This window comes from Danio rerio, chromosome 10 (genome assembly GCF_052040795.2).
Source record: "Danio rerio strain M-AB ecotype USA chromosome 10, GRCz13ab, whole genome shotgun sequence".
Lineage (NCBI taxonomy): Eukaryota > Metazoa > Chordata > Actinopteri > Cypriniformes > Danionidae > Danio > Danio rerio.
Genome location: NC_141030.1, coordinates 32,089,719 through 32,104,572, shown reverse-complemented (window position 1 = coordinate 32,104,572; position 14,854 = coordinate 32,089,719). Strand labels below are relative to the sequence as shown.

General features: G+C 39.1%; 1 protein-coding gene across 3 annotated transcripts; it reads left to right on the top strand.

The window, feature by feature from the left end:
- The first annotated feature begins 834 nt into the window (after positions 1–834).
- On the top strand, positions 835–13,210 carry LOC141376391 (uncharacterized). Of its 3 annotated transcripts, XM_087270911.1 has the most exons (11): positions 835–1,138; positions 1,430–1,478; positions 1,699–2,037; positions 2,127–2,405; positions 2,486–2,569; positions 7,964–8,100; positions 10,664–10,724; positions 10,811–11,167; positions 11,274–11,567; positions 11,816–11,896; positions 12,467–13,210. In XM_087270911.1, the coding sequence occupies exons 1-11, from the start codon at positions 1,136–1,138 to the stop codon at positions 12,610–12,612; spliced, it is 1,830 nt and encodes a 609-aa protein (XP_087127037.1). In that variant the 5' UTR covers positions 835–1,135; the 3' UTR covers positions 12,613–13,210. The 3 variants fall into 3 exon arrangements, with proteins under 3 accessions (XP_087127037.1, XP_087127035.1, XP_087127036.1); XM_087270910.1 differs by lacking the exons at positions 835–1,138; positions 1,430–1,478; positions 1,699–2,037; ... (1 more) ...; positions 2,486–2,569; positions 7,964–8,100 and adding an exon at positions 9,826–10,208 and having other exon boundaries at positions 10,811–10,968; positions 11,071–11,167; XM_087270909.1 differs by lacking the exons at positions 835–1,138; positions 1,430–1,478; positions 1,699–2,037; ... (1 more) ...; positions 2,486–2,569; positions 7,964–8,100 and adding an exon at positions 9,823–10,208.
- The last annotated feature ends 1,644 nt before the right edge of the window (positions 13,211–14,854 follow it).

The window sequence follows — 14,854 nt, the reverse complement described above, 5'->3', positions numbered from 1 at the left end:
TTTAGTTTTTTTTTTTGTCAGCAGCATGAGTACAGCTACATGCCATAGTGAATACAAATCTCCCAACAATTGTCATATAGGACAAATGACTCCACACAGCAGAATGCAAGTAGGTATTGCTGCAGTCTGGAGACCCCAAGTGGGAGGGATTACACTGCAAGAAGGTCTTGAAAGTTTCTAGTATTCATTCATTCAACTATGGTGTACTCACGAACAATAAAGGCTCTTGCTTTTGCACTCCTTTATTTTGGACACTGCGAGGATCAGCTTCTCTCCCAAGGTGCACGACAAAACTGGGGGGGGGGGAGGGTATTTCCACAGTCGTGTCCAAATGTCGTGTGCCGTGGAAAGGTGGCTTCACCCACTTAAGAGCTGGCTCCAACCTACGTTTATACCCATCTCGCAGAATAGCTAAAACAGGTAATTGAAGCTGAAAACACTTAAATAATGAATTGGCAACCCAGAGTCCTGATCTAAACCTTTATTGAAAATAATGACTATGAAATCACAGTCAGATAACTGTGGAAACGACTGAAGAGCTGATTAAGATCACTGTAGAGAAGTGAGAGACTATAGGTGTCCTGTGAGACTAATGAGTCCTGTGAATGTGCTACTAATTTTTGACTGCTTTAACCTTCTGACATTTTTGTTTATTTCATAATTTTTTTAAAGAAAAAAAAAAACCTGTTTTTTTTGTTGTTGTTGTTAATGTGTGAAGTAGAACCAATGTTTCCAACAATGGTTCAACTCAGAGAAAACTGCACTAATTCAGATCTTTTGGAATTGCTGAGAGATTGTGTTGGTGTAAAGCATTCGGCTGCTAATTTATATGAAAGTAGGAAGGGCCTTCTAAAGATATTTCAATGTGTCAGAAAAGGATGTCGTTATGTTCTTATTCTAGTTTCATTTTTGTCAGACCATCTTTGTTGGAATTGTGTGTTTAGTAATTTGCTATTTTTTTAAAATGTGTTTCGTAAATTACATGGAATTTGATGAGATCCAGATGACGTATCGTTGTCTAGTTTATTTGTGCTAAGCATTGCATAACTTAGAGGAAATCAACACCTCTGCCACTTTCATTGCACTTCAGCCTAAAACAGCGAGACAACACACCACGCTTTCATAGGAAAGAGGAATGGTATGTGTGATTTTTATAAAGATAAGAAAGCTTCTTTATACAATTTTATTAACTTACATATCGATTATAGATGTAAATCATTATAATGTATTTAACTGATTTGAGAGATTTTTTAATCAATCTTTTTTAGCAATTGTTACAGAGTTCGTTTGCAAAGAAAAACATGCATTTGTATGTTTTAGAGTTGTAATTATTAAATGTGTACCTATTGCTAAGATGCTTGGTTATTTATCTACTCCAGTTATAAATAGCCATTTGACATTTCAGTATAACGTGTCAACTGTCTTACAGTGTTTCTCTCTGATCTGTTGTGGGTGGATGCTGCTGACTTCAGCTTTTGGTAGGAAACAAGTCTTTTATGATTCTTTGTTGACAAAAATGCTAATAACCTGGAGGCTTTGGTAAATTTTAATATGAACAATATGAAGAACATAAAGACATTTTTTGTGAAATGCATTTTGTGCTTCAGCAAATTACACAGGAAGCATTTGTCAACAGAGAAGCTATGTGAGTAATTCACAGCTTGCTATGGGAAATTCAGGTTGTTCTTTGCTTTTCAGATTTTGCCAATGCGGCAATGAATCACACTACAACTTTATTTGTCAATCATGGACAGTCGGCAAGAATCAACTGCAACTACAGCCGAACAGATGAGACTGAATTGATGGCAGTGAATATTCAGACATTAAATCATACTCTCTGTTCACTTCGCTTTAATGGGAGTTCATGGAAACAACAGAACTGCAGAGATCACGTCAAGTTTAACTGGACTCCAGAGACTAAGGAAATCTCATTTGAGCTCTTAAATCTCCAGGATAAAAACACATACACCTGTACAGTGATGAGGACTATACCACCACCAGACATGGATCTGGGAATAACACAAGTCCAAGTTATTGGTAAATAATTAAGTTGCCATCAGAAAAAAAAAAGAGATTTGTGATTAATTTATTGTACAACTGTTTTTGAAAGCTTCTACTATTCGCAGTGCGTCCCGTCTTGTCTCTGTCTTGTGAGAAGATGCCTGACGGATCTACCATGATTCTGTGCTCTGCTGGATTTCACAATGATTCACTTGAACTGTTGTGGATCAGAGATGGAGAATTCTTCAACAGCTCACACTCAAATAAATCATTCAGTCATGAATCATACCTTATACTGCCACCACAAATCAACAACACAGTCTACTCCTGCTGGGTAAACCACTCATCCTTAAACAAACCGCTCATCGCCAATTTACCAATCTCTGCCTGCTATGAAAAAGAGGGTATGTTTGGAGATTTTAAATATTTATTTAAATGTGTTTATTTAAATACTGTATTGATATGAAAATCATTCTGTCTTTAGGGGTAGCTCTGCCTGTGACTGTGGTGCCTGTGGTCTTGTTGACTGTCTTTTTGATCAGTGCATTGATCATATGTAAATCTTACAGTAAGTCTCAGTGTCGGCTCTTGGTGACTTATTCTTTGCGTGAAAGTCATTTTGAAACTAGAACTACAGATTTTTTGTGCACATAGTCTACTAAAGGTTTTCAGACAACACTTTACAATAATAGCACATGATACATAATGATATATTAATATGTAAAGTAAACATTATTTTATTATGAATTGATGAGATAAGACGTGTGCTAATCATGAACTAACTTTAACTACAACATGACTCACAAGAGTTCATGTGTAAATAATGGCTACCTTGATTACTTGTTGGTACGTGTTGTTAATTAATGTATTAATTAACATTTAAGTTTAAACTAAATGTAACCAACATGAGCTCATGAGCTGTTCATGTATAATTTTGTCATGACTTTACTTGGAGGGGCACATCATGATAAACTCATCCTTAACTACTCCTGTGTTTAAACTGTTCATATTGATGTTGACAGAACACTTCGGTTTAAACGCACTTGACAGACATGCATAAGGAGTTCATGAGTATTAAAAATGGGTTAATAATGATGTCACAATATAATTATACATTAACATATCATGAGTAGATGATGGTTAAATTAAGCATAAACTAATGTCGTAATTAATACATTAATTAAAAAACAAATGTACAAACAAGTAATCAAGGTAGCCGTTATTCACACATGAACTCATGTTGTAGTAATATTTTGTTCATGATTAGCACATGCATTAACTGATCTTTAGTTCATAATAATGTGATGTTTACATATTAATACATCCAACACATCATTATTTATGTACCGCTATTGTAGTGTTACTATTTTTATTTTTAATATACAAGTGAAATGTCATTAGACTTTTTATCCTGTGGGCGACAACATTGTGGTATGATATTTTAGATCAAATTGTGTTTTTATCTCAGCAGTCAATGTCCTATATGCTATGATTCTTGGTTTGACTGGTAAACCTTACTGGCCACATGCACAGATGGTGTTATAGACTGCCTGTCAAAAAGGAGAAAAACGGATTGTTTAAGTTTTAAAAAAGCAAATCCTTAATGATTCTACCCTTATTGCTGAGATTGTGTTTCTCGTTTGTATGGTTATATTCTTTTAATAATTTCTAGGCTTTTATTTCTTAAAAAAAAAAAAACATTTCTTACAGCATGTCCTATGGTTATATTCCAGGATGATAATGTCAAGATTCATCTGGCTCAATTTATTTAAAAAAGCTTATTTTTTATGCAATATTTTGTCACCATTGGGGTTTATGCACAGATGATTTCCATCCAATGATCAACTTTTACTGCATCGATAATGTGATATAATTACAATACAATCAGTTAAATAGAATTAAGTGTTTGTTTAGTTGTTCAAGCATAAAACTAAATGAAAGACTGTGTAAACCAGAGATGCCCAAAGTAAGATCCTAACCTTTGATTTGGCCCGCCATCTTATCTGAAAAGAGAGGGAGAAAGATGGGATGGGAGCGAGTCTACGCAGCGGCAGACGGTCGAGCTGGGTTTCTCCCTTGCCTGGCGTTTCTTTGGGTCCGCTCCTCCAGAGCGGTGCCTATAGTTGCAAACTTTCCTAAAAGAGCAACACAGTCGTGCAGCACGTCCTTTTCAGGATGGCGCTCCGACTGTGCATTTCTGGTTGCGGGGGTTTCCTGGCTCCGGATGATGGACACGATCACTGCATTACATGTTTGGGGGTCCAGCATGTTAATGTGGTGCTCGGGGGCGGTTCATGCTGTCATTGCGATGCCATGACCGTTGCGCAGTTGAAATTCGCGGCTAACTTTCGTAAGAGAGCGAGCCACCCCAGTCGCCTCCTGCTCTGCAGCGGGCGCTCAGGCAGATCTGAGGGTTTCAGCGAGAGATAATCTGCCGCCTAAGGGCTCGCGGACCTCTCGCTCCTCCAAGCGCTCCATCCAAGCTTCGGGTACTGGCAGTGATCCGTCTAATCAGATGGTAGCTCTCACGCTCGCTGACATCGGAGACCAGATGTCCTCCGCGGCATCGGAGGGTAGGCTTTCACTGTCCGACCATGATCCGGACCCGCTCGCCCCCTCTGGGCAAGCGAGCGCCACCAAAACGGATCCTGATGTGGACATGTTAGCCGTGATTTCCCGGGCTGCTTCGGCCGTCGGGTTGGAGATGGTTCATCCCCCAGCTCCGCGGCTGGACCGACTAGTTGGGTGTTACGTAGAGGACCAGAAGGCGAAGCCTTCGAAGCCTTTTGTCCCCTTCTTCCTGGAGGTGCACAGTAGGCTCATGCAGTCTTGGAGGGCACCTTTCTCTGCCCGCGCTGTGTCTGCCTCCGCCTTTACCACCCTTGAAGGTGGAGCTGCCAGGGGGTATAAGGCGATCCCGCCGGTGGAGCACGCCATCGCGGTCAATCTTTGTCCCCGTGGCGCCCCCACTTGGCGCGGTTCGCCCCATCTCCCGCCCCAAGCCTGTAGGTTATCTGCCTCCCTTACAAGGCTTACAAAGCTTACAAGGCTGCGGGACAGGCTGTTTCCGCCTTGCATGAGATGGCCACCTACCAGCGCTACCAAGCGCAGGCACTGTCCGAGCTGCACGAGGGTGGATCTAACCAAGGCTTGTTACACGAGCTGCGCACCGCGACCGACTATGCTCTCCGGACTACTAAGTCCGCCGCGTGTGCTCTGGGGAAGACAATGTCCACACTTGTGGTCCAGGAACGCCACCTCTGGCTAAACCTGGCTGATATGCGCGATGTTGACAAAGTTCGCTTTCTTGACTCGCCCATATCCCAGGCTGGCCTGTTCGGCGACACCGTCGATGAATTCACCCAGCAGTTCAAGGCGGTGAAGGAGCAGTCAGATGCGATGGGCAATGTCATCTATTGGCGGGACCGTAAGCCCGCTCCGTCCGCCGAGCCATCCACCTCCGCTGCTCCTCGCCGAGGTCGCCCGCTGGAGGACAGGGCCTATATTCCAACGGGGGACGGTCTCCTTTCTCCCAGCCCCCGAGCCCCCACTCCGGAGTCAGGGTGCGGAGCCAGAGCGAATCGCTCTCCTCCAGCTCTTCTGCTGGACCCTCGCGCTCCCCGTATCAGCGCACCCGCCCCGCGCTGCCCCACCACTGGTACGTCAGCGGTTGTAGCGATGACGCCATTAGCGATACGCACAATCAGACTCGGCTACGCAATTCAGTTCGCGAAACGGCCCCCCAAGTTCACGGACATGTATTTCACCAGGGTCAAACCCCTGTCCGCCCCTGTCTTGCTAGAGGAGATTGCTGCCCTCCTGGCGAAGGGTGCAATCGAGCCGGTTCCTCAAGCCGAGATGGAGAGCGGGTTCTACAGCCCGTACTTCATCGTACCCAAAAAGAGCAGTGGGTCACGGCCAATCCTAGATCTGCGCGTTTTGAGCCGCTGTCTTCACAAGCTGCCGTTCAGAACGCTTACGCAGAAGCGCATCCTCCGATGCGTTCGTCCTCAGGATTGGTTTGCACCCATAAACCTGAAGGACGCGTATTTTCATGTCTCCATTCTTCCGCGCCACCGCCAGTTTCTGTGGTTTGAGTTCGAGGGTCGAGCATGACAATACAAGGTCCTCCTCTTCGGGCTGTCTCTGTCTCTATGGGACTTCACCAAACTCGCGGAGGGTGGCTTAGCGCCCCTTCGGCTCGCGGGCATCCGCATACTCAATTATCTCGACGACTGGCTGATTATGGCTGAGTATGCGTCTCCCCCAGTGAGCCTGCTCGCGCAGCTATTGTGCAAGGTCAGGGAGGACGAGGAGCAGGTTCTGCTAGTTGCGCCCCTCTGGCCCAACCGGACCTGGATATCAGAGCTCTCCCTCCTCACGACGGCCCTCCCCTGGCAGATCCTTTTGAGAGAGGACCTACTCTCTCAGGGACAGGGCACCATCTGAGGCGTTGGTAAGGTGCAGTCATTATGGCGTTTTCTGTAGTCTCCCATACGTGGATTTTCTACATCAAATCTACCTATAGCACTGGAGTTCCCCAACCGAAGGAGAACGTTCGAGGTTACCGAAGTAACCCTTCATTCCCCGAGGAGGAGAACGGAAGTGCTATATTCCATCGCCATAATGACTGTCCCTTAGCTGTTTAAAAGTCTCTTCAGCTTAAAAGGATGGCGTTTGCTAGCGCCAGATGTGCTTATATGCTGGGATAATTGGCAATGAGGCACACCTGCGCAAGCTTACGCTGCCAATTCATTGCTTTCATTGGCCCGTTCAATACTCTTTCAGACAAGCGGCTTCTGAACCGAAACCTCCCATACGTGGATTTTCTACATGTAATCCACCTATAGCACTTCCGTTCCCCTCCTCGGGGAACGAAGGGTTACTTCTGTAACCTCGAACGTTAAATTATGTAATTAAATACTGTAAATGAATTAGACTTTTAAAATGTAAATACTGTCACTTGATAGATGAAGGACATTGCACGAGACATCTCCGAGCAAATTCAGCATTGAACTCTGTTGTGTTATAAATGGGATTGTTTATGTTTTTACTGTAATAAGTTCATTATAAAATGTTAAAAAATTATACTGCATTATTTAAAGCAACATTTTCTAGTTATTTTTAAATACAACAGAATAAATTAGCAAATTACCCATGGCAAAAATAATATATATGGTTTGGTATACAGTACATTCAGCCCACAGCCCTCAATCTAGTTAGATTTTTGGCACTTTATAGAAAAATGTTTGGGCACCCCTGATGTAAACGCTTTACAGCAAGGGGTGCTCAATGCTGTTCCTGGAGATCTACCTTCCTGCAAATTTCAGTTGCTACCCATATCAAACACACCTGCCTGTAATTATTAAGTGGTGTTTAGGTCCTAATTAATTGGTTCAGGTGTGTTTGATATGGGTAGCAACTGAAATCTGCAGGAAGGTAGATCTCCAGCAACAGGATTGAGCACCCCTGCTCAACAGCATCCGCCAGTAGCATCAGGCTAGCGTAGGAAATACTGGGGTAAATTAAATATTCGTATTTTAAATATATGGTGTGATAAAATGGAATTTAATGCAGTGCTTCTTGTCTGGTCGAAAAACCCTCTTTATATTGTATATTTATCGAAGTGAAGATCACAGATTTTTAAAGAAATCAGATAATAAACTTGGTGATTTTGTAACGGAGTGACAGTTCACCGGATGTGTTTGGGCTGACTGACTGAAAATTAAAAGTCTGTGCATATACCCCAGTCACCTGATTCCCACTTAAAAGTCTTTGGCACTTTAGACGTTACATTAGATCATACAAGATCTCTGTCATAAAATAAACACAACTCTTGATTAAATTAAACTCTGTGATGTTGCATAGGCTTATACTGAATGAAGGGCCAAGTATTAGTGTTTTGAAAAATACTTTTATCATAAAATGCAGTGACTAAATATATACTCTCATGTTCTTCTAGGAAGAGCACGTAAGTCGTCTGTGTCTCCAGTAGCAGTGAGTGTCACATCTGAACCTGTGCTTCATGATCACCTACAGACTGAGATGTTGTATTCAACACTGGGTAACCATCATCCAATGCCATGCAGCCCTATCAGAGTCCACCCTTCTCGACAATGAATGTTAAAGGGATGCTTTTTGCAATGATAGAACTGTAGCTTTTTCACCACCCTAATAGTTTTGGACTTCAGATTTGACTTTCAGAGGACACTGGTCCCTGTTTATAAAGCAGATTTAGCAGATCTTTCAATGTGTGAGAGAGTAACCAATGGTTTATAAACAATTCTTTGAATAACACATTTAGCTGATTTCTGTGAGAAACCCTGAATCATGCTACAACCAAAAAAGAGAATCCTTGAATCATTTACTTGCGTCATTAATTACCAAAAATGAAAAGCTATAAGACAAAGGGGTCATTGAATTATTCACTAAATTTATCTGTTATAAATACAATTTCCATACAGAATTAAACAAGTTACTTTTTGTTCAATCAAATATTTTATAAAACAGGGCATCACGATGAAGCAGTGGGTAGCATGATCATCACACAGCAATAAACTCGCTGATTCGAGCCCTGGCTGGGTTAGTTGGCATTTCTATGTGGAGTTTGCATGTTGTCCCTGTGTTCGCGTGAGTGCTCCGGTTTCTCCCACAGCCCATGGCGTATGCTATAGATGAACTGAATAGGCTTAATTGTCCGTAGTGTATGTGTGTGAAAGAGTGTGTATGGGTGTTTCCCAGTGTTGGGTTATGGCTGGAAGGGCAACCACTGCGTAAAACATATGCTGGATAAGTTGGCAGTTCATTCCACTGTGGTGACCCCAGATTATTAATCGACTAAGCCGAAAAGAAAATTAATAAATGAATATTATAAAACAACTGAAATTCATTAAAAAATCCTATTGTTTTAAAATGTTTGGTTCATTCAGCTGTGACTTGTGACTGTGGTGTTTAGGGACTGACACCAAGTAATGACGTGTTTCAGGTTTAATTTTGTCCTATGCTTCCTGCAAACAAGTCTTAAGGTGTGCAACAGTACGGGGTCTTTGTTGCATTTTGCACTTTAAAATGCACCAAACATTCTCTATTGGAGACAGGTCGGGACTGCAGACAGACCAAACAAATACCTGTATCATCTTCCTCCACAGCCAGGACTTTGTGATGTGTGTGCAGAATGTGGTTTTGCATTGTCTTGTTGAAACATGCCTTGGTGCACCATGAAAGAAGGCAGCATATTGTGCTTCAAAATCTGAAATCATTTATAACATAACCCCATACCATGACAGACCCTGGCTTTTGGACTTGTTGCTGCTTGCAGTGTGGATGATGCTTATCCTTTTTGATCCGGAACACACAGCAACCATTTCTTTATCTTCTTCAATTCATTACTTTCTTTTTATTTGCGTTTTCCATACTGTCCAAACATTTTCTGATTTGGGGTTTGTAAATGTTTGAAAATAGTTTGGAGTAAGTAACTTGTATATGATTACAGTTGTGACAAAAAGGGTGACTAGCACAAAGTGAAAGGTCAAATATAGCATGCCTTTTAACATAAACACAAGGAAATCACTTTCTAAGAGCTTCCTACAACAGCCTTAAGATGCAACAGAAACTCATTTGCCAACTGCAGACAGTAACTTGGTTTGGGCACAAGGTCAATGCACTGGCTCTTTGGTCATTATATAATTCATTCTTTTCATTTTGTATCTCTTTTTGTATTGTATGTCTTATGGTACATGACCTATAAATCAACTTCCCTGCCTTGCACGTGTTCATAACCTCCTACACTGTGTGGTTTAAATTAGATCTCACCGCTTCTTCAGAGCACAAAGCGCATGCTGTACAAAAGAGGTCTTGGTGCAGACAGCTTCAAGCAAATGAGGTCTTGAGGACATTGGTTTTAACTATTTAAAGTTCCCCAGTTCAGCAACATAGTGAAGGCCTGAAAAGAAAAGAGTGTTTGTGATTGGCTGCTCTCTGAAAGAATAGTCATTTCTCTTGGGAGCATCTGGAAAAAACTTACAATTAAATGATAGGTTTTTAAGTTTCAGACTGCCTTCGTCAGATGGGTTGAGCTTGTTTCTCACTTAAGTTAAATGAAAGCTCCTCCTCAGAGAATCATCACTTCTTCTTTCACACCACTGTGAGGTTGAACCATCAGTTCATGAGAAATACAAACGAGGAGGCACTTTCTGGCATTTGAAATGGTGAGATTTCATATTATGTAAGCTTAAAATGTAAATGCGAAAATGTTTTTATGCTGCTAGTAAATAGCTTGAAGTTCTCTGACAGTCAAATGTGAAACCTGTTTTGCTCAAACTTGTGAATCATAATCATTCAGTAATGTACAAATGTGTGATTTTTAAAATCTTGATATGGAGCACTTTGCAGAGAGACTTTTATATTCTTGAATACTTGATGCTGGTTGGTTGATCGTTTGTTATCGGAAATGTAAAATAAGTTCTGACTGACTCTCAGCTTGCCGCTGTTTTCTTATTTTTTCCATAGTTTCATCCATTTTATGTCATCTAACTTTTCATTTTGATAATCTTTGATTTGAATTCAGATCAATAGTCAATGGCTATTTGTCACTAGTTAGCTATAGCCATTAATGCAGAACAGGCAAAAATAAACTATCGCTATATCTTTCTGTTCTCAATAGATAACATCAGTGAGTATCTTTGTGACTGCATGCAAGTGGATGCTCCTGTCTTTGTTTTCTGGTAATGATTATGCAGTTTAATCTTCATACTGTGATTCGGCAATAAAGATATTTACTTCTTTAATATGAACTGCCTGCTTTTTTCAGCTGTTGTAGCTGGACATACATCTTTAACCAACACATCAGTTCAAACTGTTCATCGAGGAGCATCAGTCAATATTAGCTGTAGATACAAACCATCAGATGAAACTGTCAGTTTCGATGTGAAACTAGAAAACAATTATAGCAATTATATATTGTGCTCGGTAAAGATTATGAACAATTCATTGATTAGTCAATCTTGTAAGTATAATGTTAGATTAATTTGGATCCTTAATGGCATCTCATTTGAGGTATCATATCTGCAGATAAATGATACTGGCACTTATAAATGTGTTCAGACCAGAACCATTCCACCTCCTTCAGTTGTTTTGCGAGACGACAGAACATTTGTTCAAGTGATTGGTAAGTTAATTATGACTAGAAGTAAATTGATATGTGATGGTAGATATTATACAATGAATTAACATGTATATGCTGTTAAAACTATTAACGCTTCAATTTCTTACAGCTCGCCCCACTGTGTCTGTATCACAAACAAGAGCATTGGATGGATTTACAATCCTTTGCAGCTCTGAAGAGTTTTATCCTTCAGCTATAAAACAGGTGTGGATGAGAAATGGAGAATTTCAGAACATTTCTCAGACACTGAACATTAACAAAACCAACCCAGATGGATCCTTCACTCTCCATTCATATCTGAATACATCTGACTGTGAAAACTACTCGTGTTGGGTGAACCACTCGACCTTAAGCCAACCAACAACTCTTCATGTGCTTCCTAATTACTGTAACAAAGACCAAGGTATCACCTATTTTATGTTTGTAATTGATATTCAATCTCATAATAGCATGAAATCCCACACACATCTAAAAAAAAAAAAATTTCCATACAAATTGGCTATATTATGGACAAACCTAAAAACAAGGTTAAATTTGGCAATATATATTTATTTTGAGAAATAAAAACTCCCCAGCATTTTTAGAGAATAGCATGTTTGGAATGCAATAATTGTGATAGTTAATTCTGCTCAATAACTGTTCTTAATACAGTAGATGTATGGATAGCTGTGGCGACCTCTGCATTACTGATTCTTGCCGTACTCATTCTTACAGTTACCTGTGAGCGTTACAGTGAGTATAACAATAATTCTTCAATATTTAATGTGTGTGTGTGTGTGTCAAATCACTGAGAATCAAAGAAGTTTTATTTAAAAAAGAATATTATGTAAGAATATTAAATATTATCAAAAGCAAAAATATAGCGTATATCATATTTCGTAATGGTAACACTTTACTTAAAGTGGTGTTCATAGGACTGCCATTAAACATTTATAATCATGACATTGACACGTCATGAATGTAAATGAGATTTTATTCATGCTTATAACAGCTGTCATTTAGTGTCATTCACTCAGTTCATGACAATGTCAAGTTAGCATAATAAACGTCATCTATGCATTTAAAATGACATAATTGAGTAAATGACACTTAATAATAGCTGTCATAAGCATGCATAAAATCTCATTAACATTCATTATGTGTCATTTCATGATTATAAGGGTTTCATATGACAGTCAAATGAACACCGCTTCAAGTAAAGTGTTACTGTTGAATTTATGTCTATTCAAATGTAGCAGGATGATGCAATCTTCAAAAACAAAAGTTTCAGAATTACAAGTCGTCATTTTTATCTTCATCCAGGAAGAGCGCATCACCGGTCTCCTGTCCAATCTGACACCCCTACCTATGTGCAGAATGAAATCTATTCATCACTGGGTAATCACCATCCAGTTCCATGCAGCCCGGTCAGACTCAATGCCTCACAACATCAAGGCTTTTCACTATGATCAATATAGTCCGGTTCATTCACTACCCTAAGTTTCATCCAACAGTTCATTCTGGTTCTTGATTCTGATTAACTGAGAGGTCTTTCTGCCAATGTGATACATTACCAGTATTGTTACAGCAAATATTTCTAACATAGTCATTTCATAGGACCAAAACCAGAAATGTACAAATATTACTGTTGTTGTGTCACTGAATGCATTTTAAAGAGGCTATAATGTTGTTGTACAACATGTATGGCGAACTCCAGTGCATTTGTAGTTTTTCAGCACTTATGAAACCACAAAAACAGCTTTACTTTGGCCAGTTCTTCTGGAATCAACTGCTGGCTCTGGTGTATGTATCTATAGTTAAATATGATATATAATTAATTTTAATGGGAATCTTTGGTTTCATTAATCTGTTATTTGTTCCAGAGCAAACAGATTTTACTGAAGGCAACGTTTCATAACTTATGTCACAAAAACTTTAAGTTGCTGTTGTACAGTATATGAGCAAGAGAATCTTGTCAATATGGAATATTAATGTACAATAAATCAGATTTTGTATTTTTTTAAAAATCAGTTTTAAATAAACATTCATTGGTAATATTGAACAGTCTGCAAGTTGGTGTTTGTGATTTTCATAGCTGTTACGTCCTTGTTAAACGATAAGAATTTCACAGGAGACTTTACATTTGTGACCCTGGACCACAAAATCAGTGACAAGTGTAATTTATTTATTTATTTTATTATTATTATTATTATTATTATTATTTTAGATTTATACATCATCTGGAAGCTGAATATATATAATTTCCATATGGATAGTTATTATAAGACAATGCTTGGCAGAGATACAACTATTTAATTAAATATCTGGAATCTAAGGATTCGAAAAATCTAAATACTGAGAAAATCACATTTACAGTTGTCAAGATTACAAGCTTAGCAATGCAAAACATCTTCATAGGACATGTTCTGTATAATATTCAGATTTTTTTGGCATAAAAAATGTAAATGTTTGATCTATACCATGTATATTTGGCTATTACAAACAATATACCTATGCAACAAAAGACTTTTTGGTTTTGTGGTCCAAGTTCACATGTACAGAATCCACAATTCCACTTTAAATGATGAAAAGATATGGCTTTATTCCTCACACATTTGGTCTAATGTTTAAGGTTTTATTTAATTTTTTAAAGATGTTAAGGACACTGTGGTTGTTTCCTATGTTTCCCTTGAGCTACATCAGCCTTACATATGCTGTAGTAATTGTGTTGTTAAAACACTCTTAAATTATAACTTTCTCAGTTCAGCTGTCTAATTTGTTGGAGGTTAAATACAAGTCAAACACAGCATTTTACTATAGACTCTTTTTATGTTTCTTCTTAAGCTTCGAATAAAACACTGGCTAGTCGTTTAAGAATACAAATCAATGAAAAAAAATCATAGTCGTCTAATGTTTTTATTAAGCTATTATTGCTTTGGCCAAAAACTAAGTATCTTAGAGCACCTCAGATTTGATGAACTTGTTTCTGAAGTACACTACCATCGCAGGCCAGCTTCACTTCTTTGCCCCATGTGAGCTAAAACAATCTGTATCTGCAAAAACACAGACAAAAAATAATTTCTGAAAAATTTGTCTGATTTTACATCAACTTCCCTACTGAAAAAACAGCATATGCTGTTAAGATGTTTTGATGCTGGTCTCAATGCTGGTTTTGCTGGTCTTGCTGGTTTCAGTGCTGGTCTCAATGCTGGTTTTTATGAGGTGCCGTGTAGGATTTAAATCAAACTTTGCTTACAAACACATACATAAAACATGTGTATATACACCTTTAAATTACTCGCATATACACATATACTACTGGATGTTCAAAACAACATGAATGAAACTTATTTATATACATATAAACTTGACGCATGAATACACCTACATACACACGCGCATACATATAAACTCGATCCTAACATAAACACCCACATTAACACATGCACATACATATAAACTTGCTGCATGCAAACACACCTATACACACTTGCATATACATATAAACTCGATCCTAACATAAACACCCACATTAACACATGCACATACATATAAACTTGCTGCATGCAAACACACCTATACACGCTTGCATATACATATAAACTTGATCTATGCATATACACCCATAAACTCTCACATAAGAATATAAACTTGATGTGTGCATAAACACCCAAATGACACTTGTGGAAACATACAAAATAAAATTCTCAA